The 22,538-nt window shown below is 43.2% G+C and overlaps 1 protein-coding gene across 1 annotated transcript in view; it reads left to right on the forward strand.

The window, feature by feature from the left end:
* Positions 1-16,512, forward strand: part of LOC124267759 (E3 ubiquitin-protein ligase RNF213-like) — a 49,122-nt gene extending 32,610 nt beyond the window's left edge. The window contains exons 24-31 of the mRNA XM_046702748.1: positions 1,913-2,033; positions 2,506-2,744; positions 3,258-3,340; positions 3,672-3,805; positions 4,240-4,332; positions 4,761-4,936; positions 12,825-12,982; positions 16,301-16,512. Of these exons, the coding sequence (XP_046558704.1) occupies positions 1,913-2,033; positions 2,506-2,744; positions 3,258-3,340; positions 3,672-3,805; positions 4,240-4,332; positions 4,761-4,808 (718 nt within the window). The 3' untranslated portion in view covers positions 4,809-4,936; positions 12,825-12,982; positions 16,301-16,512. The remainder of the gene's footprint in view (positions 1-1,912; positions 2,034-2,505; positions 2,745-3,257; positions 3,341-3,671; positions 3,806-4,239; positions 4,333-4,760; positions 4,937-12,824; positions 12,983-16,300) is intronic.
* Positions 16,513-22,538: the final 6,026 nt, after the last annotated feature.

A 22,538-nucleotide genomic window follows, 5' to 3' on the forward strand; every position in this document is an offset into this window, starting at 1 on the left:
TCTACAGGGATGGGGTGCACATCTCCACAATCAAGTTGCATCAGGAAAGTGGTCCAAAATAGAACAGAATCTTTACATCAATCTGCTAGAAATGAAAGCTGTAATAAACACAATACAGCTATGGTCGAGTTCGCTGATCAACAAAATGCTGATGGTCCACACGGATATTCTTAAATTTTACAGTGGCATTCTCCATAAATCTTCAGCTCACATTCCAGTTCTTCGACATCACGGAGAATGCAAACATCTGGATAAAGGCGTGTCACATTCAGGGAACCAAGAATGTGCTAGCAGATACTCTGTCCTGACCACTGCCCCCGTCACCTACGGAATGGATGCTCCATCCAGAGGCATTCCGGCTCATCATTAGGGAAATAGGATCCCCATGCATAGACCTGTTTGCAACGAGGTTCAACAAACAACTACAGACGTTTGTCTCACCAGTACCAGATCCCCAAGCCTGGGCAACAGATGCACTGAACATATCATGGGAAGGACTAAACGCTCACGCGTTTCCACCCCCGATCCTACTACCGAATGTACTGTTGAAGATCAGACAGACGCAGGCGCTACAACTGACTTTGGTCGTGCCCTATAGGCCAACAAGAGTCTGGTTCCTAGACCTAATAGAAGATCTCGGAAGTCCAACCCTCAAGCTACCAGAATGGCCAAACCTACTCAGACATCCGCACACCAAACAAGTCCACTGGAACCCAGCACTGTTCCAGCTACACATGTGGACCGTATCAAAACCTGTTTGAAGAAAAGAGGATGCTCCGCCAGAGCAGCAAAAGCAGTAACCCCAGCGTCACGCAGATCTACTCGCAATTTGTGTGATTGACAAATGGCTGAAATTTTAGAAATATGCAAGGCGGAAAAGCTTCACAGCTATGGAAGCTACTCATCCTCAAGTGGCGGAATACTTATGTCATCTCAGACATACAAGACATCTGAAAGGTTCGACATTATCCACGTATCTGGCAGCCATCAGTACAGTGGTCACTATGAAGTCACGCATCAAATTGACGAAAGTACCAGAATTACTTGCTCTGCTGCGATCTTTTAAACTGGAGGATCTGAATGTAATTCTACGTCATCTCATGAGTGATGCCTACGAACCTCTAGAACAGACTACCTTCGAGCGACTCACACAGAAGACTGTGTTTCTACTTGCCCTAGCCACGGCAGCCCGAATGTTTGAGATACATGTGCTTGACATTGGACGAACTAGATTCGACATGGGGCACCATGCTGCAGTACATCTAGGACTTAGATGGGACTTTATTGCAAAGAATCAACTACCTGGTCAACCAGATAGACAGTTCCATATACCAGCGCGCTATCTACTATCCTCGGACCAGAGGATACTCAGGACTTATCCTTGTGTCCTGTCAGACCCTTGAAGATATATCTTCAATCTGACCCACCACCAATCCATCGGATTCTATAAGCAAATGATCATGAGTCAGAATAAGGAAAAATATGTAATTTTTGGAGTAAAATTGATATTTTTATACTTATCATAACTCATGAGGATAAGCCCTCCCAACCTCCCCGCTGGAAACATTTCGGATTTCACGGTAGATCCAAGTGCATGGGCAGAAAAATCAGAAGAGTGTGACAAGTAAGGCTGGTCACATGACTATTTGTGCGGGAAAAGGGAGGTAACTCGTTGGTGATGGTACTTTAACGTCCGCTTTAGGGAACTACAAAGGATTCAAGTGTTCCATTACCATTCGCATAGAAGAGGGAGATAAGCAAATGATCATGAGTCAGGATAAGTATAAAATATCAATTTTACGAAAAAAATTACTTTTCCAGTTGAATAAATGCCTATTTTGTACAAAAATAGACTTCTACTTGCAAGTTATATGTGAGGGAAATAATACATGATTAATATTTGCTTCTACAGATGTGGAATCCCAGTGATAATCATGGGAGAGACAGGATGTGGGAAGACCAGATTGGTTAAATTCATGTGTGCCTTACAGTGCCTGCCAGGCACTGACATGGAAAACATGGTCATTATGAAGGTAAAACCATTAAAAGTGTCAAATGGAGAAATGTTGGTGGTTTTTGGTTAAAATTGTGATTGTCATTTCTAAGACCCATTTCAGTTCCTCAACTTGGATAAAGATCCCATTTTTGATGATCCAAGTCATCTTATAGCTTTGCCACTGTTAAACTTTAGTAAAATCAGCATAAAACATAAACATTGGATATTCCACATATCATCAGTTCTAAGTTAAAACTGTGTCCAAAATCTATTTTGTATTGTGACAGTGTATAATAGTACACTTTGAATTCCTTTTGACTGATTCTAAAAACATTATTGTGATTAGATTTATTTGTTTCATATTTGTCCATTTGTCCTCAGTCATTTTAGGCAGAAAATATGAAACATCCAATCTGGGAACAACTTGTTGTAATTTGGCTGTCCTTGAAAATAGAGGTTGTTGGCATTTATGTCCAGCATCACTGCAGTGTTGTGTGACTATTTTCTAGGTTCATGGAGGCACAACCCCTGAAGATATCATCAGGAAGGTCAAGCATGCAGAACAACTCGCCATTGCTAACAAGGCTAATAACCCACACATGTACACTGTCCTGTTCTTTGATGAAGCAAACACAACTGAGGCCATTGGACTCATCAAGGAAATAATGTGTGATGGCTGTATGAATGGACAACCCTTGAAACTGTCAGAAAACCTAAAGATTGTAGCTGCCTGCAATCCTTACAGAAAGTATGTTTGAAAACATCTTGAACCTTGTTTATTTTGCAAATAAATCTTTGATAGTTTCCTTGTATGTGTGTTCTTCACCATGTATAATGTGGGTCTTGTTTCACAAAGTCAATATAGACGAAAATGTAAGTATAGTTGTTATGACAGACAAAGCAGTTTTTTTGCTTTGTGAAGTGAGGTCCTGTTCTTTCAAATGAAGGGAGTCAATGTATTAACATAGCCTTACAGACTTACAGAACATTGCATAGTGTACAGATTGACACTTTTTCAGTGTTTGGTTTATAGTGTAACACTGTCAAAGCCACCGATAATAAGTAAAGAAAAAATTAATTCATTGTATTTGCTCCTCTCCTCTGATTTCATTTGATTGAAAAAAATACCAATATTTTTCTGATGCTGCAAATCAGCCAGTATTCTGTGCATTGAAGCACAAATCTGAAAGGATGTCTGTTTCCAGCCTACCCAAAATACCTTGTGACCAATGCACAAATTTTCGTACAATATCAATTTCAGGCATTCTGAGGAGTTGATTCAGAGACTTGAAAAAGCAGGACTTGGCTATCATGTTGATGCTGATCAGACAACAGATAAGCTAGGTGAGCACTGGTTGTTACTTGTGACCCTTTGAAAGATCTAACATGATCACAGTGTAAATTTGGGTTCTTTCTCAGAGCCTTTTGTTACATTCACAAATAAATATAATAGTTTTACCAGGTTTTCATTATGAAAGAATCTTGTTTGACACCACCTCCTCACAGCTTAGGCTTTCTGTCGTTATCATTCCTTTGGTACCTTGCTTTTGAAATTCGTGATGTACTTCTTAACTTGAGAGGATACTCAGAAACCCAAATGACATTGATATTCTTAAGTTATCATCCATAAGAAACTACATCATATCTATGTGCTGAGACGATTCTGTTCCAACAGGCCATGTCCCTATGAGGAGACTTGTCTACCGGGTGCAGCCCTTGCCACAGAGCATGCTTCCTCTTGTTTGGGACTTTGGCCAACTCAACGTTCAAGTGGAAGAACTCTACATCAGACAGATGGTCAACAGATATGTGAGATGATTTCACCTGTTCACTCTCTTTGCTAAAGCACATTTCAGTCAAATAGTGAAAAAAATTCTATATTTTTAAGGTTTCCTGGAAAATTAGTTTGTTTTACTGCTGCATCATATAGATCGAGTATTTGAGCATGTATCAATTTGTATCATGATAAACAATGGAAAATATATTTCATATGGTTGAAGATTTATTATCTGATTTTGTGTTTGTCCATATGAAGTTGGTTTGGAATTGTGCCTTTGCATCATTTCATGTTAATGATCATATTTAGAGTGAATGTAAAACGTGTAAATATATATAAACCATTTTCTACTGTTAGTTATGCATATATTTTAGATTGTCCAGCTGGTATCTTATAATTCAGATGATACTAGCACACGTCCTAAGCTGTTTGTACCCTGTACATTAACTCTGGGTGTCAATTGCAGGTACGAAATGGTAAGATACCATCACATCAGAACATGGTGAACGTGATCAGTAAGATCCTAATAGCCTCACAACAGTTCATGAGGAAACAGGAGGTATGTCCTATTCCACTGAAATATTGTTGATATTATTGCTCAATAGTTCTGACTGACTGACTGAGTTTGGTTTTACACCGCTTTTAGCAATATTCCAGCAACATCGCGGTGGGGGGACACCAGAAATGGGCTTCACACATTGTACCCATGTGGGGATTTGAACCCGGGTCTTCGGCGTGACGAGCGGACGCTTTAACCATTAGGCTACCCCACCGCCCCTCAATAGTTCTGAATAAGTCAACATCATGCTTTGAATTTTGTAAGTGCGTGCAAATAAGAAATGGATTACTTGATAGTATCAGTCTGTGAAAACATTTGTGAATTTTCTAGATTTCAAGGAATAGTATATATTTAATTTTCTACGGTCTTTGTCATAGGAGTTCAGTATTCCAAGGAACTAATGAGAAGCCCTCTTTTTTTGTCTGCAGGACGAGTGCAGCTTTGTAAGCCTCCGTGATGTTGATCGTATTCCCTGAGTGTCATGTCCTGGTTCTACCAGCAGTCCCAAGAAAATGGAACTTTATTTGAGATGATAGATGACGATCTTTGTCCTGAACAGGACCCTGAAGAGGAGGAAGAGGAGACAGTTCCAACAGTCATTGTGGTATTTATATGCACACAGTCGTGTACATTTATTGCAGAAGACAGACAATTTAAGGGACCTGATGCTTTTTTATCTAAAATGTTCATGAATAATTTCTCAACTGACTCTAGAAAGTATGTTGTCTTCCTCAATAGAAGCATGATTTTACCTTATCCTGACTCAAACTTATTGCTTATCTCATCTCATTTCCGAATGTTAGTGGAAACTCCAGTGCCAGTGTTCCCCAAAACTGAAAAACATCTCACCTGAATGCACCCACAGCCTCGTATGTGCACCAGAAGCATGTGACTTGTCTCTCTCTCATTTTCGCACCAAGAGGTTTTGTTCCAACAGGCCAGGTCCCTATGAGGAGACTTTGTCTACCGGGTGCAACCCTTGCCACAGAGCATGCGTCCTTTTGTTTGGGACTTTGGCCAACTCAACGTTGAAGTGGAAGAACTTGTCTCTCTCTAAGTATTTCTCTCTAAATTTTCGCACCAAAAGGGCGGTTGAGGTAATTTTGCAGTGCCTTCGTAATCCAAGCCATCCTTCAAAGTCAAAATCAACAAGAAGACTATCTAGTAAGCATAGATATAAGGGATGCTTACCTGTGCATCCCAATCCACCCAGGGTCCAGGAATTCTTCTTCATAGAGATCGTCCTTGGGGTACATATTATGCATTTTCCACGCTGAAAATGTCCTGTGACAGTTGTATCAATGTTTTTTGAATAAAAAGATTGTACAATAAATAAACTTTTTTATTTATTATACGGCCCCCACCTCGTTGAGTTACCTCCCGTTGCGCATGCGCACTAACTGGGTAAGCACCTAGGCCCGTATCATCATTCCTTCTGCTGTCACTGCCTTGAACAGACGCATGAGTAGAGCGGAGCTGACTTTTTCTGAGATAAAGAGTATCATGTCCGAGACACCACCTGTATGTATGGTCTTTATTTTGTCCTTGTAAAGGAACAGTAAAGCTTTGCGGTCGGTTGTTTCATAATTGTGACTTTGTATTAATTAATTTACGCTAACTTTCCCGTGGTTTACGCACATGTTGCTCTGCCATGGCGGGAAGTTTAGCGTGCCACGTGGTTGTAATATTGCATATTGAACCAACTATTTCTTCCCGTGGTAGCGTTCACGTATTTTTCAATGTTTTCTATGTGTATATTAGCTGCTGGTCCGCCGTTAGCTACATGCTTGCGTGTTTGCTTTCAGGCGTTTTCCTCTGTTCGGTCTGTGGGCAGAGTATTCCACGGGCCGACAGACACGACAAGTGTATCGTGTGCCTGGAAAAGACCGGCCATGAGGCCGAAACTTGTGAAATTTGTATGGGGTTTTCCCCCCGGGCCCAGAAGAGGAGGGTGGCTGATTTCCTCTTTTACAGAGAAATGCGTGAGGCGGGAGGGGAACTTACCCAGGTCCCCCCATCTAAGGCTAAAAAGCCGCGCTCTAAGGGAAAAAAATACCGTAGCCAGTACCCTTCTCCCGCTACTAGTAGCGGTTTTGATATGAATTTAATCACACAGTTGTTTCAGCAGCATATGGACTCCGTGAAGTCCCTTGTCCATGAGTCGGTTGGAGGGCTCCGGCAGGAGTTCCTCGCCCACTCTGGACAGGGGGCGGAGAGTCAGGGGGTGGGATCGCCGGGCTCGGCTCGATCCCTCGGCCTTGAGGCGTCTGTCGACTCGTTGCCTCTGGCTTCGGGTCCGGACGCCTCGGCTGCCCCGGAGGGGGAGGCTTCACTCCCAGTCCCCCCTCTCGGAGTTGGCGCAGGGACCGTTGATGATTCCTGGGGTTCCGATCCCTGCGCCCTCCCGCCCCATGAGAGCGGAGGCACCAGTTTTGCCTGGTCTGCCTCCAGCGTCTCGGGATACTGGGGAGGTCGAGGAGCAGGAGGGTGCCTTCAGTTTCTCTTCGGCTCTGCGGGAGGTCCGGCAACGCATTGCCGAGTACCTACCCCAGGCCGCGGTGCCTGCCAGCTGCTCGGACTCGGCTGAGTTCCGCCTGCCAGGCGAGGCGTTTGCCCCTAGGCAGCCTACGCAGACGCTGCTGCGTATTCTTCCATCGTTGTTCCAGGACGTGGTCGATCCCCTCTTGTCTGGTTCTCGCCTCCGTTTTGACTTGCCAGAGCTTGTCCGGAGGTACCAGCTGGGGGAGGATTCCCTGTTCGCGGTTCCTATGGTGGATGAGTGCGTGTTCACTTCGGTCGCCTGGGGGGGAGGCTCGGCTTCCTCAGGAGCAGCTCCGGCTGCTCGGCAAGGTCGGTTGACACCACCGTTTGCCCTCGCGGGCGCGCCCCTGCGGCATGCGTACCGTACCTACGAGGAGGTTTTCCAGAACGCTATGCAGCAGGTCAGGGTTGTGGTCCATGAGGCCTACCTCTCCTCGATACAGAGGTCGGCCCTGGAGGCGGAGGGGCATGCTGGAGACGTTTCTCCGCATGTCGTGCTACTCCGTCAGTTGTCCAAAGTGCAGGCCCACCTCGCACGCGACTCTTTGTGGTCCGCTGCGTCGACGGTGATGTGCACAGTCATGGGGATGCGCAAGCTGTGGCTGTCGACGTCTCGTTACTCGGCAGCGACACAGCAGACCTTGCTGGCCCTTCCCTTCCGTCTGGGAGCGACGCTGTTTCCTGGGGCACAGCAGGTCATACGGGAGGCTGCCGCTGCAGCTACCTCCTTCAAGGACTCTAAGGCCTTGTTGGAGCACCCGCGGGCTTCTCACCTCCGCGCTCCCGTTCCACCTTCCTCCGCCGGGGTGCAGCCTACACCGAGTCCTCTGGCTGGCTTCGGCCGCTTGGCAGGGGTAGGCGGAGGAACAGGTCCGCCAAGGGTAAGGGCAAGGAGCAGTCCTCTTCGGCTAGCTCCCAGCCTTTTCGCGGGCGCGGGAGGTCTGCCCCGACCTCCCGTTAACCCATCAGGCTGTAGACCCAGCCGTGTGTCACTCCCAGTCAGCTCCGCTACTCGGGACCACACACGCGCTCTTACCCCACATCCCAGTGGGTGGCCGCCTCTCTCTATTCCTGCCGGAGTGGGAGAAGGCTACAAACAACGCTTGGGTGCTGTCCACCATCAGCGTCGGCCATTTACCACTGTGGAAGCGAGGTCCGCCCGACTTCACCGGCATACGCCGCACTCCGGTGCCGTCATGTCAGGCAAGGGCGGACATATTGCGCGATGAAGTTCAGGCTCTGCTGGACAAGTCCGCAATCAGGCGCATTCCACCGGGAGAGGAACAGGCGGGATTTTACTCCACGTACTTCCTCGTCCCGAAGAAAGACGGCGGGTTCCGTCCCATTCTCAACCTCAAGGGGTTGAACCGCATGCTCGAAGTACCATCCTTCAAGATGGAGACACTGCGCTCGGTGATCTCATCTGTTCAGCCCAGCGATTGGCTCACGTCAATCGACCTCAAGGATGCGTATCTGCATGTGCCCATACATCCATCGTTCAAGCAGTACCTTCGGTTCTCTTACGACGGGATGTGTTACCAATTCAGGGTGCTCCCTTTCGGCATATCCACTGCCCCAAGGGTGTTCACCAAGCTCATGTTAGCCCCGGCTACCCTCGCTCGCTCGCTCGCAAGGAAGGCGTTGTTACCCTTACCTAGACGACTGGTTGCTCAGCGCTCTAACTCAGCCAGCGAGCCTAGATTCTACCCACACAGTGATAGACATTCTAGTTCGACTGGGGTGGATCATAAACCTCAAGAAATCCGACCTGGTACCCACCCAGGACTTGTTTTTTTCTCGGGGCGCGGTTCACAACTCACAAGGATCTTATCTTCTTGTCGCCCGACCGGGTGACCAGAGTACGGGAGATGGTGTCTCTCCCAGCCCCAGGCACTTGGACTTGGCTCCGTCTACTGGGTCATATGGTGGCTACTATCTCTGTAGTGTGGCGGGCACGGTTGAGGATGCGCCCTATACAGCAAGCTTTGGCGAATCTGTGGGCTCACTCGGAGGACCTGGAGCAGTGCCTCACAGTCCCCGGGTGGTTGTCTCCTTACCTTCAGTGGTTGACCAATGTCGGGATCCAAGGGGATCCCTTTGGAAATCCCGACGCCAGTTCTTACAGTTCAAACCGATGCATCCCTCACGGGCTGGGTGTGTGTTTTCTGGGCAGTCTGTCGGTTGTCGGACTCTGCTCGAAGCCTGCCTTCACATTAACGTTTTGGAACTGAGAGGTGTGAGGTTGGTTTTCGAGCGCTTCCGGGAGCATGTTCAGGGCCAGGTGGTTTGTCTTCTGTTGGACAACGGTACAGCGGCATGGTGTCCCTAGCGCTCCTTCGGGAGACGTGAGGTTTTCTCCTCTGATGTGACCAGTGCGAATGTCAGTTGCTTCCTGTTTATCTCCTGGGGCTGGAGAATGTGCGAGCAGATGCTCTCTCTTGCTGGATCCTGGCCACACATGAGTGGATGCTCGACCGGCAGATAGTCAGAATTATCTCTCATTTGTACGGATCGTTCCAGGTGGATCTGTTTGCGTCCGGCAGGACAAATCCGGATACCCATGTTCTGCTCTCGAATACCGGACCAGAGTGCATTGGCTTCCAACACCTTCCTGTTGGATTGGACGGCAAATTGCTCTCATGCGTTCCGCGCTACCACTCATTCCCCGGTCCTGTCACAGCTGTCCACCCAGCCAGCTTGGCTACTTGTGCTATGTCCATCACAGAGCTGGCTTCGGTAATTCTCAGGTTTCTGGCTCAGCCTCCTGTTCTATTACCTTTGCGGATCGGACATTCTCACTCAGAGCGGCGCGGCCATACCCCAATCCAAGGATTCAGTGGGTGGCTTGGCCTCTGTCAGATCTAGCCTCGAAGCCACGCAGAATTCCTGCAGCAGTTGCAGACACAATTCTGGATTCGAGTATGGATTCGGACAAACGTTCAATATAAGGATAGGTGGTCCCGCTATGCGCCGGCTGGTGTTCAGATAAGGTGATTGCAGATCCCTTTTCTGCGGATTTAGTCCAGTATTGGAGTTTTTTTGCAAGCTCGTTTGGAAGAAGGCTTGTCAGTTGTGCTAGATTGGCTGTCGGTCCTACGTTCCCCATCTACCATCGGCTATTTCCATTCAGTTGTTTACATGGAGGGCTGTATTTTTGGTGGCGGTAACATCTGGGCGTAGGGGTCGGGCGATTTACATGCTATACTGGCAGACCCGGCGCTGACTGTGTTCCATCCAGATCGTGTCAGTATTAGCCTCCCGGATACTTGCCGTCCGAAGATCGATCCGCTTTCCATGTGACAGCCTCTCATCGAACTTCCTACTCTTACCCAGCCTTCCACATCGGGGACCTCTACAACGAGCCCTCACCCGTTGGATGTCCGAAAGACTCTCAAGGTCTATATCAAACGAACACAGGGGATCCGTACGGGTACCCATCTGTTCTGCTGTTACGGTGGCGGGAAGGCTGGGGTGCCGGCGAGCAATCAGACACTATCTCACTGGCTTGTATTGGTCATTTGTGCTGCTTATCAGGCTAAGGGCAAGCCTCCCCCTGATGGGTTGAAGGCTCACTCAGTCAGGGCAGTGGCCCACGTCAGAGGCTTTTGCATCTGCACTACCCATTGAAGAGATATGCTCTGCCCCTATTCCGGAGCAGGCCTAGCACTTTATCAGGCACTATCAGCTCAATACACATTCACGTGATCGTGCGCGTTTTGGCCGTTCTGTTCTCTCCAGTGGACAGTGTCCTGCCACCCTGACCGAGTGAGTCTTGGTTATCTGGTCAGTTGACGCTGCTTTCAATTGTGTTTTATTGATATATCCGCTGTTGTGTGATCTAACTCCTTTCGATTCTCTCCCGAGATTTTACTGTCGGTTGTGAGTTGGTTTTCCCCTTACACGTGCTCCCCTAATAGATCATGATATGGTTGGGGTTTTCTATTTTCGCACTCTGTGCAAATTGCTGTGCTTAAACCTATGAGGTCGGATGTAAGTACTTATCCTCCTGTCGGTTACCCTCCCATCATGCCTCTCATGGAAGCTTGGGACACGTGAGAGATGAGAGTTGTGGCCTCTCTTTCATTCTTCATAAGCGATCGCTATTCATGTGTACTTTGACAGAATTCCCTCCTCCTGGCCTCCAGTGTTTGGGAGTCTGAGATAATGCATATATGTATCCCAAGGACGATCGATCTATAAAAAGAATTAGCTAAACCTGCAGAGGTTTTCAATTCTTTGAAAGAGTCGATCCTTGGGATAGGGCCACCCACCTCCCCTACATTTCTGTTCACTGATTTATTCAGCAGAAGGAATGATGATATGGACCTAGGTGCCTACCTGGTTGGTTAGCATGCGTAGCAGGGGCGTAACTCCGTGGTGGGGGCCATATAATAGATAAAGAAGATTTTTATTTGTTGTACAATATTTTTATTAAAACATTGATACAACTGTCACAGGACATTTTCAGCTGCAGAAAATGCATATATGTACCCCAAGGACGACTCTCTTCGAAGAATTGGAAACCTCTGTAGGTTTAGCTAAGTTTAATGGCTCAGAAACCAGATTCGAACACCTGACACAGAGAACACTACTTTTCCTGACTTTAGCTACAGCTGCCAGAAGGTCAGAGATCAATGCTATAAACTTCAGTCGCACTAGATTTGATAATGGACCCAATGCAGACTGTCAATATCGCATCCAGTATTATCTTCAATACTTGGCAAAGATAACTTAAGATTTAACATACTTCGAGGCATGCATAGAAGCAGACTTGATCCTCTCTCAGATTCCAACCCAAACGATGTAAGAGTGCTAGCCTCCACACTAGCGCTATATGTCAACTGCTCCATCTCTACAATCATGGAATCATGTTTTTGGAAGTTAGACACAGTGTTTGCCAATCATCTCTAACACTTCATTACTGAAGATATGGAGGGTCTACATAAATTCGGACCCCAAGTGGTCACGCAGCATCTGACAATCCACAAAATTAATGAGATTCACTCCTCCTCTCACAAGCATAGAGGTGGTGCCCCACTGGAAGAAGCAGATGGCCAGAAGAAGAGTACATTCCCATGGGTCATGTAGATCAGTTTGTTGATCTGAATCAAACAAACGGTGGATCTCACCACCTACTGTGGGATTCAAGCAATTAGGTATGGGTCAGGATAAGGTAAAATATGCATTGTTTAGGATAAAAATATCATTTATACTTATCCTGACTCATATAAAGGTAATGGTATTTTTGAGAGCATTATCATTAGCAGAAGCCCTAGGTCTTCCATTAACTGCCCGATGAAGGAGGGCAGTTGAAAAAGACTGAGGGCTTCTGCAAATGATATTGCCCTCAAAAATAGCATTACTGTTATTATTGCTAAAATACATGGAATTTGTGTTGAAAAGGAAAAGGAAACAATGAAGGAATTTGACTGCAAGTTTACTCAAAACCAACTGGGGTTGACTGACCGAATGCAATTACGTCATCGAACAATTTAAGTGACGTCACAACAGAACGTGACGATATTTGATCTTGGCCTTTGACAAGACCATAGCCTGCAACATGTCAAACTGTGTCAGACACAACGTCAGTTTTCAATGTTCGGTTTAGGTCCAACAACAACGTTGATAGTGCAATTGCAATTACCACTATTTAAAGCGGGAATTCCGGGTTGCTTTGACTTGTTTGCCCTGGAATATCTGCCAGTCCAAAGCCAGTGCATTAATATTGTATTACACTTGTCAAATTGAGGTAATATATGCTGTTGTTTTGCTCAGTGATACAAGGATTATCAAGGAGCTCTTGTCATAACATTTATTTTAAACATACATTTGGTCCAAAGATTAAAAATACAATAAGAGTGATAAGGGCCTGCAGTTTTAAATCTGTGTCAGATAAAGTAAACTTTAAAGAATAGAACACAAATATTAAATTGAGGACGTTTTTCTTTCAGCCCACTGATGTCACCAAAGCCCTTATCCTGGCACTAAGTGTGTGTTACCGAGCATCACTGAGAAGTCGAGACGAGTATGATGATCATGTATTCAGATATTTTCTAGATCCTTGTGGCATACCTGGTGGAACTCAGCAGATGGTTCAAGTTATAAACAGGTATTCATCCATTTTTTCTGATATTGTTTATGAGTGATGAGTTGGCGCTATAGATATTTCAGGTGTATGATCGACTACCTGTAGGAGCTCTTTACTGTGCCTTGTATGCTCACACTCCCAAGATGAGATAATTCCTTCAGATACCTTAACTCTGTAACATCAAAGCCATAGACTGACAGTGACAGTATAAAGTTCTATGGATAAAACAGACCAAACCTTCTTCTTCTTTTTTTCATCATGATAGCTTCCTGGTAAATTTGTGATTGAGAGCAGGCACATTCAAACTTCGGGAGGAAGAGAGATAGAGAAATTCTAATTGTGCACTAAAATATTTTAAATGTGCCTTTCAGAAATAAATAACTGTACCAGATTTCTTTACATCATCCATCATAATTCCAGTGATTTCCTTGGCGATAGGGTCAATAATTTTTTGGCTTGTTTGTCATTTGCCTAAGTGTTTTGTTTTGGGGATGAAATGACTAAAGGTGAGTTATGTCTATAAAAAATTAGGCATGCCATTAGGGCACCCGGAACATTTTTATCCGTGCCATTTCAATATTTACGGTGCCATGGCACGCCAATATATGGGCCATTTCAAACCTTGAACTTTATTTGCTAAAAATAAATAGTATGAACAAGGAATTCCAAGGAATATCACAAATTCCAGTCCGCCTATAGGTCATTCCACAGCACGGAAACAGCCCTGCTCCGTGTTGTAAATGATTTGCAGTGGGAGCGTTGACAGGGGAACTCAGCCGTTCTTGTTCTCTTGGACTTATCGGCCGCGTTTGATACGGTGGATCACCAGATACTTCTATCAAGACTTCAGTTCCAGTATGGATTAAATGATATGGCTTTTCTGTGGTTTAGGTCCCACCTATCAAACAGGACTCAATCTGTTGCTGTTGTTCGTAATGCTCAGTCGGTGGAAGCTATTATTCTTTGTGGTGTACCACAGGGATCGGTTCTCGGTCCTGTATTGTTCTCTATGTATACCAAAGAACTTGGTGATCTGCTTTGTGAGAAAGCCACTAATCATCATCTTTATGCTGACGATACTCAGTTGTTTGATGGTATTACCATGGGCTATGACAACAGTTCTGACTTGACCAGAATTGAAGATGCCATTGACCATATTGGTTCGTGGATGTTCAATAACAAACTAAAATTAAATGAACACAAGACAGAGGGTATGATTGTTGGCACAAGAAACATGTTAGTAAAATCACAACATGTTGAGTTGAAAGTTGGAAACATGGTCATTCAGCCTTCTCTACATGTCAGAAATCTTGGCGCCCTACTCCAACCTGACCTCTCCATGAAGAAACAGACTCTGATCTGTGCAGAAAATGTTACTTCCATCTCCGTAACATTGGACAGATCAGACATCTCCTGTCACAGGATGCTGCGGCTGCCCTGGTGAGAACACTGATTCTCTCACGACTTGACTATTGCAACAGCTTGTTGGTTGCAGCTTCACAAGAGTCCATCCAAAAGCTCCAACAAATCCAGAACACAGCTGCCCGCATAGTTACTCTCCAACCAAAACGCTGCCACATCACTCCTATCCTGTTGTCTCTTCACTGGTTGCCTATTGAGGCTCGTGATTGACTATAAGATCCTTACACTTGCTTATCAATCCATTCATGGTATTGCACCAGTGTATCTTCAAGAACTCCTCTCTCCTTACATGCCAACAAGAACTCTGCGTTCATCCCTCGGCTAATCTGCTCTATGTACCAAAGTGGAACCTAAAATCATTTGGCTGCAAGTCTTATCAGAACATGGCATCAGTCAAATGGAATTCCCTCCCTGATGAACTTAAGCTGTCTCCAACTCTTGAAAACTTTAAGTGCCATCTCAAAACCTTTCTTTACAAAAGTTCTATGGACTTTAATAATGCCTTATTGATTGTTAGCTATGAGCATACCTGGTGTGGAGTTTGGCGCTATATATAAATGGACACATTATTATTATTATTATTATTAATTCATATACAATGGCAGTTTGTATACCAAAACAGTTCTTGGAATTATTTGGGATGAAAACCAAAGTTATACTGTCAAAAAACACCAGTGGCTATAGGAGGCCGACGCAGCAATTAATGCTGATACAGCTAGAAAAGACTTTGAGATCTTTACCCCCCTAAATAATGTGACCCCTCTTCTTATGATACACAGTGACATGCTGGTACTTTACAGCAAACCAAGGTAATTCGGTAAATTCTGAAAACAATCGAAGGGACATCAGCCCCATCTGTCGATTAAAATGAAAAATATGATGTTGCTAATCATCGACAGAATAAAAATACCCGGAGGCATCGATATCGTCGTGATCAACATACCGTAAAGGTGTTAATTAATTAAAGAGAATGTTTGTTTAGTGATTTGCAAGTGGCTATGGTGGCTATGCTCATATCAGGAGTAAATGAATTCAGTTAATTAAAAGAATGTCGTTTTTATCAATTTGTAAGAGAATTAAGGTTGCAAACAGACTATAAGCTTCTCGGCTATGAAGAGCCAGTATCAACCGCTTTTAGAATTTCACTCTATACTTCCCATCATGCACAACAGAATCAGGAAGATCCATGCTGAAAAAGATACACAATGTCTTAGGCATGATTCCATTTGTGCCTCAGCCTGGAAGGACAGATCTTTATATCACAGAGTCTCCAAGAGTGAACACCTCTTCAACCTTAAACTAGTAGATGTACATATAAATCAAACATTAGTTATCATTGTGTAGAATTCTAAGAAAAATAACCCACTTCCTTCCATCATATCCCACAGATCAGTGTTAGTGTGTTTTTAGGTATATCTCAGGTTATTGGAAATAGTCTCTGCAAAACAGTGAACTTTCCTAGATGTAGTATTTATTCTAATGAATGCAGCCTGACACAAACCAATCACAGCTGCATGGCATTTTGAGTGAAATCGAAGCTGACTTTGTTCAATGTCCTTGGTGGTTCAAGGACTTCCATTTGAGTTTTTAGCATCATTTTGGAGTCATCCTTCAGTTGGTATTCACATCAACATATGAGAAGACACCTTATCATGGCAGGAGTCTGCCATTCATGCAATGAATGCATTCACCCCTCACTTGGCGAAGTACTTGAGAACAATGTTTTTACTGAATTGTAATGAATTGATTTTCCTCACATGAGTATGTAATTCTGCTCTTGTTTGAGAAAAGGACCATTCTGACACAAGTACTTGTTGATGTCTTAGGTAAATTGTGTAAATCCTTTCAGTATAGTATTTCTATGTTTAATAATCAACTAGCAATGTGGAATATAAATGTTCTTTTATTTTTTGTCAGCTGTCAGAGAAGTGTTTGTGGATGAAGTCCAAGCTTGGAGACAACATAGCAAAGAACCAGGCCCTCAAAGAGAACCTATTCATGATGGTTGTCTGTATTGAACTGAGGATCCCCTGTTCCTGGTGGGAAAACCAGGCAGTTCCAAGTCCCTGGCCAAAACCATTGTTGCAGATGCCATGCAGGGCAACTCAGCCAGATCAGAGCTATTCAAACAACTGGAAACAGGCTTTGTGTCATTCCAAAAACACTTCTTTCAGAGGAACCAAGACCTTAACATATCTCTTTTTAGTAGAAGTAAATGTTTTGTCATCTTGTATCACACCTTGAACATGTTCAATGTTTCATTGGAGCAACAATAAGCTTTAAGACTGTTGAGATAAATATCGGGAAAGAAGATGAATGAATTACATTCAATTTAATGGACAAGAATTCCTTATGCTTTTTGAAATGAAAAACAGTGGTGATCACGAACAAAGTAATTTGGCAACAGTGTCCTCAGTCATTTGGCCATGTCCAGTATCATCTTATAATTGTAGTGTATACGGTTTCTAAGTATACTCTTGCAGGCAACAGATGGGTGTCATTCCAGTATAAGTCCTTTGGCCACTGCTGAAAGTGTGTCGGTCCTACCCTTCGTCCAGTATCGGCCATGTATCAGAAGGACAAGGACCTGCAGACAGGTTTGGCCTCCATTTCTTTGTTGTCCTGGATGAAGTTGGTCTGTTAAAGACCGCACCAAGGATGCCACTCCAAGGTAAATCATCACAAAGTTGCAACTTATGTTCCACTAAACACTGTTAGGCTCTTAAAATCTGAATAGGCATTGGGAGGTCTTTAGACAGATTTAGGCAAGTAACATGGAGAAGATTACTTGTTACAACTAACTTGGATGCTGATTCCATTTTTCATAAGAAAAGTACAGGCTTTGTATTATGAATTCTAGTTTTGTGGGCTGGATCTAACTCCAACTCCTAGAGTCATGCAGAGATGTATGTCAAATTTCCTGTTTGGTGGTAGAGGTTCAAACTGCAACATAGTAAAACAGCAAAGGCTCTTGAAAGATAGATACAGATAAATTTGTTGTCTGGGATTCCCCACCTCAAATTTAAAATGGCTTCTTGATAGGCACCTCAACTACTGAGGTACAAGCACTGTGATACAAATGTGACTGTTGTACTCAAGTGGGTTTTATCAATTTGTCTAAGCTTAATCATGTATATATTTGGATGAACTTACGATACACTAAACAAATACTAGTAACAGTGGGTTAGGAGCTTTATTCATTCATTCTATTCTTACAGACCACTTCCATCCCACTACTGGAAGATGGTTTGTCAGGGGAGATGAAAAAGCCAGAACCATTCAAAGAAGGTAGAAGTAAAAAGAATGACCTCTGTACATTGATTTGTGTACACTTCTTTCATTACAGTGCGTTTTTCCATCTTCCTCCCACGATGTTAGCTGTATAATAATAACTTTGAGGGAAGTGACTGTCAGTAATGTGTGTCCAGCTAGAAAATTCTAATAAAAAATGGCATAATATAAATAGTTTGCTGCAATTGTGTCAGCAGACAAGAATTGTCACACACATTCAGTGATCACGTTAATCCTGTGAGTCTCTGTAAATATTAAATCTCTGTTTCAAAAGCTGATGTGTCACTACTCCTTACCTTCAAGGGAAATATTTGTTCTTAAAATGGTGCACATTTCAGCCAGTCATCAAATGCATGATTGTCAAAGCAATCTCTACATTGTTGTTTGGATTCTTCATGCAGTCTCTATTACCTAAACAAACATCACTGTCTTCACATACAGCAACAATCTTTTCTGAATGCAAAGTTTTCATGTATTTTAAATTGATGGGTGAGAAGCATATTCAAATGATGGATAATGTTATCTGCATTTTTTTTTATGAAAGTTCAGTGTACTAACAGAAGAGAGAAGCAAGAAGCATAAATAAGTTGAAACTAACACCATGATAAGCTGAAGGAGTATTATTTGTACTTGACAAGTATGATGTATTATAGCTAAATACATGGAATTAGCATGAAACGGCCCCTCCCATTATCAGGAAATTTGCGGGCCGCTGCGTAAGTGATATTGGACCGGGCTTCAACCCTTAACGACGGGCCACTATCAGTTCTATTGTCAAGTGGCGTCATAGTGGGTGCATGGGCTTTACGGTTCATTCGACATTTATTAACTTTCTGACTGGCAGATATTCTACACCAAGGGTCAAACAAGTCAAAGCAACCCGAATTCCCCCTTTAAATATATATGGTAATATTGGCTTTCTTGTTGGTGCTAACCTTAACATTTGCACTATTAGGGCTGTTGATGGACCAAAACAGAACAGTGACATAGTTTGACATGTTGTAGGCTATGGTCAGTGTCAAAGGCCAAGGTGAAAAGTCGTCACTTTCTGTTTGTGACGCCACTTGAATTGTTCGATGGCGTAATTGCATTCCGGGCAGTCAACCCCGTCAGAAGATTGATTTGGTAAAACCCTACAGTCAAATTTCTTCATTGTTTCCTTTTTCTTTTCAACACAAATTCCATGTATTTTTAGAAATAATACTTGGTAAATGCTGTTTTGAGGGCATTATCATTTGCAGAAGCCCTCGGTCTTTCAGCAACTGCCCTCCTTCGTCGGGCAGTTAATGGGAAGACCTCGGGCTTCTGCAAATGATAATGCCCCCAAAATAGCATTACCTTTATAATATATTCCAGGTTGCCTTCATTGGTATCTCCAACTGGGCCCTGGACCCTGCCAAGATGAACTTCGAGGTATCCTGGTGCAGGAAGCTCCCCTGATGATTCAGGAGCTGGTGGAAGTGCTAAAGTAAGTCAACTGATAGAAACACCACTTGGCTCAAAAAATACACCACAGAAAAATACTGAGTAATATATTCTGCAGTAAAGCAAACTTTATGCACTTCTGTGAATACATGTAGTCTCTATTTATTATCTAATTTCAGAGGCATTTGCTCAACTAATGAAATAGTTCTCAGAAGAATCAAGCCTTTGCTGCTAGAGCTACAGCTGAAGCCTACCTGAGACAATATTCCATAGAGCACAAGAAACAAAGAGAATTCTTTTGGTCTCAGAGATTTCCTACAGGTATATGGTTATTTTTGTGTGATATGACACAATAGTGAGACAAATCTCTTCAAAACTGCTAGTCAGTAAGAACAGGTGCTTACAGTTAGCTTCCTGGCCTAATCAGTCCCTATTTTGGAGGATTATTTTCTGCATACCACCATTATAGAGAATAACATTATCATTTCATCTTCACCATTATAGAGAAAAACATTATTGTATTTCCTGTGTGTATGATTATTACTTTATTTTATTTATTTTTTGTTTTGAATTGCAGCCTTGTAAAGATGGTTTATGCCTTTGCTGACAAACATGGTCGAGACATTTGCTGGCATCAGCTAGGCATGCTATCAAAAGGAACTTTTGGTCTTGACAACCTGGACCCAGTTGTTTGTGTTCAGGGACAGGATTGCTTCTACCGTTCCAAAGCAAGAACAGGTAAAATGTTTGCGATTCTGAATGTTGAATACTGGAATATGTTTGCAGTAGAATATATTAATGTGTATATAAGGAAGATTACTTAAGAGGCTTTACATTAGACATACTATATATACACATTTTCCATGCACATATTAGTATATGATGGGTAGAATTTTCTTCTTTGCACTTTTCAGCTTTTTACATTGTACATGAGATAACATTTTAAATTGTGTGCATCTTTCCCATCTAGCATTTGCTTGAATTGGTTAAAAGAGCTTTACTTCTCTTTGCTTTGGTAAAGAAAACTATAGTTCCTAATTAAATTGTCGAATCAGTCTCAATCTGACCTCAATTTATTCTCCGAACATACTCTTTTGTGAGTACTGTAATATATTGCTCAAGCTCATTTCCTTCTGTTCTATCCACTACCAGAAACTGCTGATGATGATCCCCAAACTCCACAACCATTAGTGGGAGCAGAAGATGGTCTTTTAGGTGATGGAATTTTAGCCAGGTATGCCCAGTAATTATTTTTGGTATTTAGTGGCGGTTTCCTTTAAGGAACAAGTGTCTGTGAGTGGGAAAAGGTAGTGACATGTGTTTCTTTTTACCAGTGATTGTTGAAGGACTATTATTGCTTTGCAGTGAGAGCCAGCTACCTCCCTGTTGCAGGCAGAGGAACATATGGAGCTCTGGGCATTCTTCAGCAAGAGGATTTTGTTAGCTGGTGACACAAAGTCATCACAATCTTTGGCTCCAGTTTTCCAGGAGGACCAGGAATATGCTCCAGTTCCACATTTTTAATCTTACCCGGGCAAAGATATTAACAGAATTTTGCTTTGTGTACCAGAACAAAGAGTATCATAAAAACCCCTGTTACATGACAGATGTTGCTTTTCTGTACGCTGATACTCTAGTTGTTTTCAGAACAATGCATCAAGGTTCTAATGGCTCCAATATTATCATGTCCCAGGTGTTATTAAGTAACATCCGGCGGGATCAAGGTTGTTGCATGGGGCAGCACAGTCATTCTGTTAGACCTGGAAGTCTGTATAAGAGTCTCTATGATGCACTGAACCAGTTGGTTGTAAACATTCCCTACTTCAGATGTCAGAGCTGTGTGTATTCATTGTCTGTGAATCCCTGGCGGCTTTGGAAACTTCATGGCCACTTACGCAGGAAGTAACATACATATCCACATATCCAGCTGTTAATTTGTTTTATTTCAGTACTATGCTCGACTGGGAATTGAGCGTTTGTGGACCTTGGTCTTGGAATGCACGGTTGAAGTGCAGAGTTCATCAAAGAAACTTCAAAGAGTAAGTGCAGGGACCTTCTAAACAATGATATATTATATTTAGGAACTCTTCTAATGGCTTTAACAATGCACTGTATACACACAATCACCCACTTACTGGTTTTGCACCAGTATAAATAAAAAATGCTACTAAATTGGTATGGGGTAATGTTTTGTTTTCACAGATAGAGTTGTAGTAGCTGAGAAACAGAAGGTGTATGAAGGTTTTGAAATCCATTGATCAACCGCCTTGAGAAACCTTTGACTCTTAACTGCTTTTGATGTCACTTAGAGCAGATAGACATGTCCCAGAGGCTGGAGAAGTGGGCAGTGGACTTAGTAACCCTCAAGAGCACTAACCAGGAGTGGTTTTGTTTACATATGACCCTTGGTGAATAACTTGATATGTCAAAATATATAGTTGCTGCAAGCACATTCAGTAGACAAGCATTCTTGGCAATCACATTCAGCACCAAAAATATCAAGAGCACCTTGGGTGTTACCCTCACATTTGAAGTGAAAAATGTGAGACTTCTAGATTCATATAAAGATTAGCCAGCAAACAAGTACGGGACCCAATTTGTAGTTATTACATTAATACCATCTAAATGTCCTGCATCCATCATGAAAGTTTGTAAGAATATGTACAGGAGACAAAGAAAGGTTCCCCTGGAGATGCCTTCCATGGGCTACCATCCCTGACACAGCAGCCCTTCTATTTGTGCTTTAAGTCCCTAGGCAGGGAGGGACCCTTCTCCATTGAAGAAGTGAGGCAGAGACTTGAATGCATATAAAATAGCAAGAGACAGTGGAAACAGATTACCTCATTACATGGTGTTTCACATATACGTATTCTGGGTCAATAGCAATGAAATTATTACACTTTTGAGAGAGATCTAATTGCGCAGCAAATAGAAGTATCTTTATGCACTGCAAGAATCAGTGTTAGAACTTTACAATCAATCTAGTGACTATTGTTCTTAGAAACATTTGGGCACTGACTAAAACTAATCCTCTTATATTCATTATTCCATTAATTCAAATATTTGATACACTAAGGTCACTAATATAGATTTTTTCTTATCTGACTCATAGTCACGCTTATCTCCACCCTTGTGAATGGTAGTGGAACACTTGAATCCCACGCCAGGTCTTAAGAAATACACTCACTCCAGTCGTGGCGTGCCTTAATTATCCATCTCTCCCTTTTGTGGTGGTTTGGCTAGAGCTTGCGGGGCCCTATACATGAAACTTTATATCCACTTTTTATTTAGGTCCTATTCTTCAAAATGGCGCTGTATTGATTTGGCAATAACTACATCTCACAGACCCTCAACTTCCCGAGAACAATGAAGGGATCATCTCCCCACCCTACAGCCGCTCTAAGATCCCGAGATCTCCATATCTCACAGACGTTCGAAG

Source organism: Haliotis rubra, unplaced genomic scaffold (assembly GCF_003918875.1).
Source record: "Haliotis rubra isolate DU_JTF1 unplaced genomic scaffold, ASM391887v1 Scf1336, whole genome shotgun sequence".
In the NCBI taxonomy this organism is placed as follows: Eukaryota; Metazoa; Mollusca; class Gastropoda; order Lepetellida; family Haliotidae; genus Haliotis; species Haliotis rubra.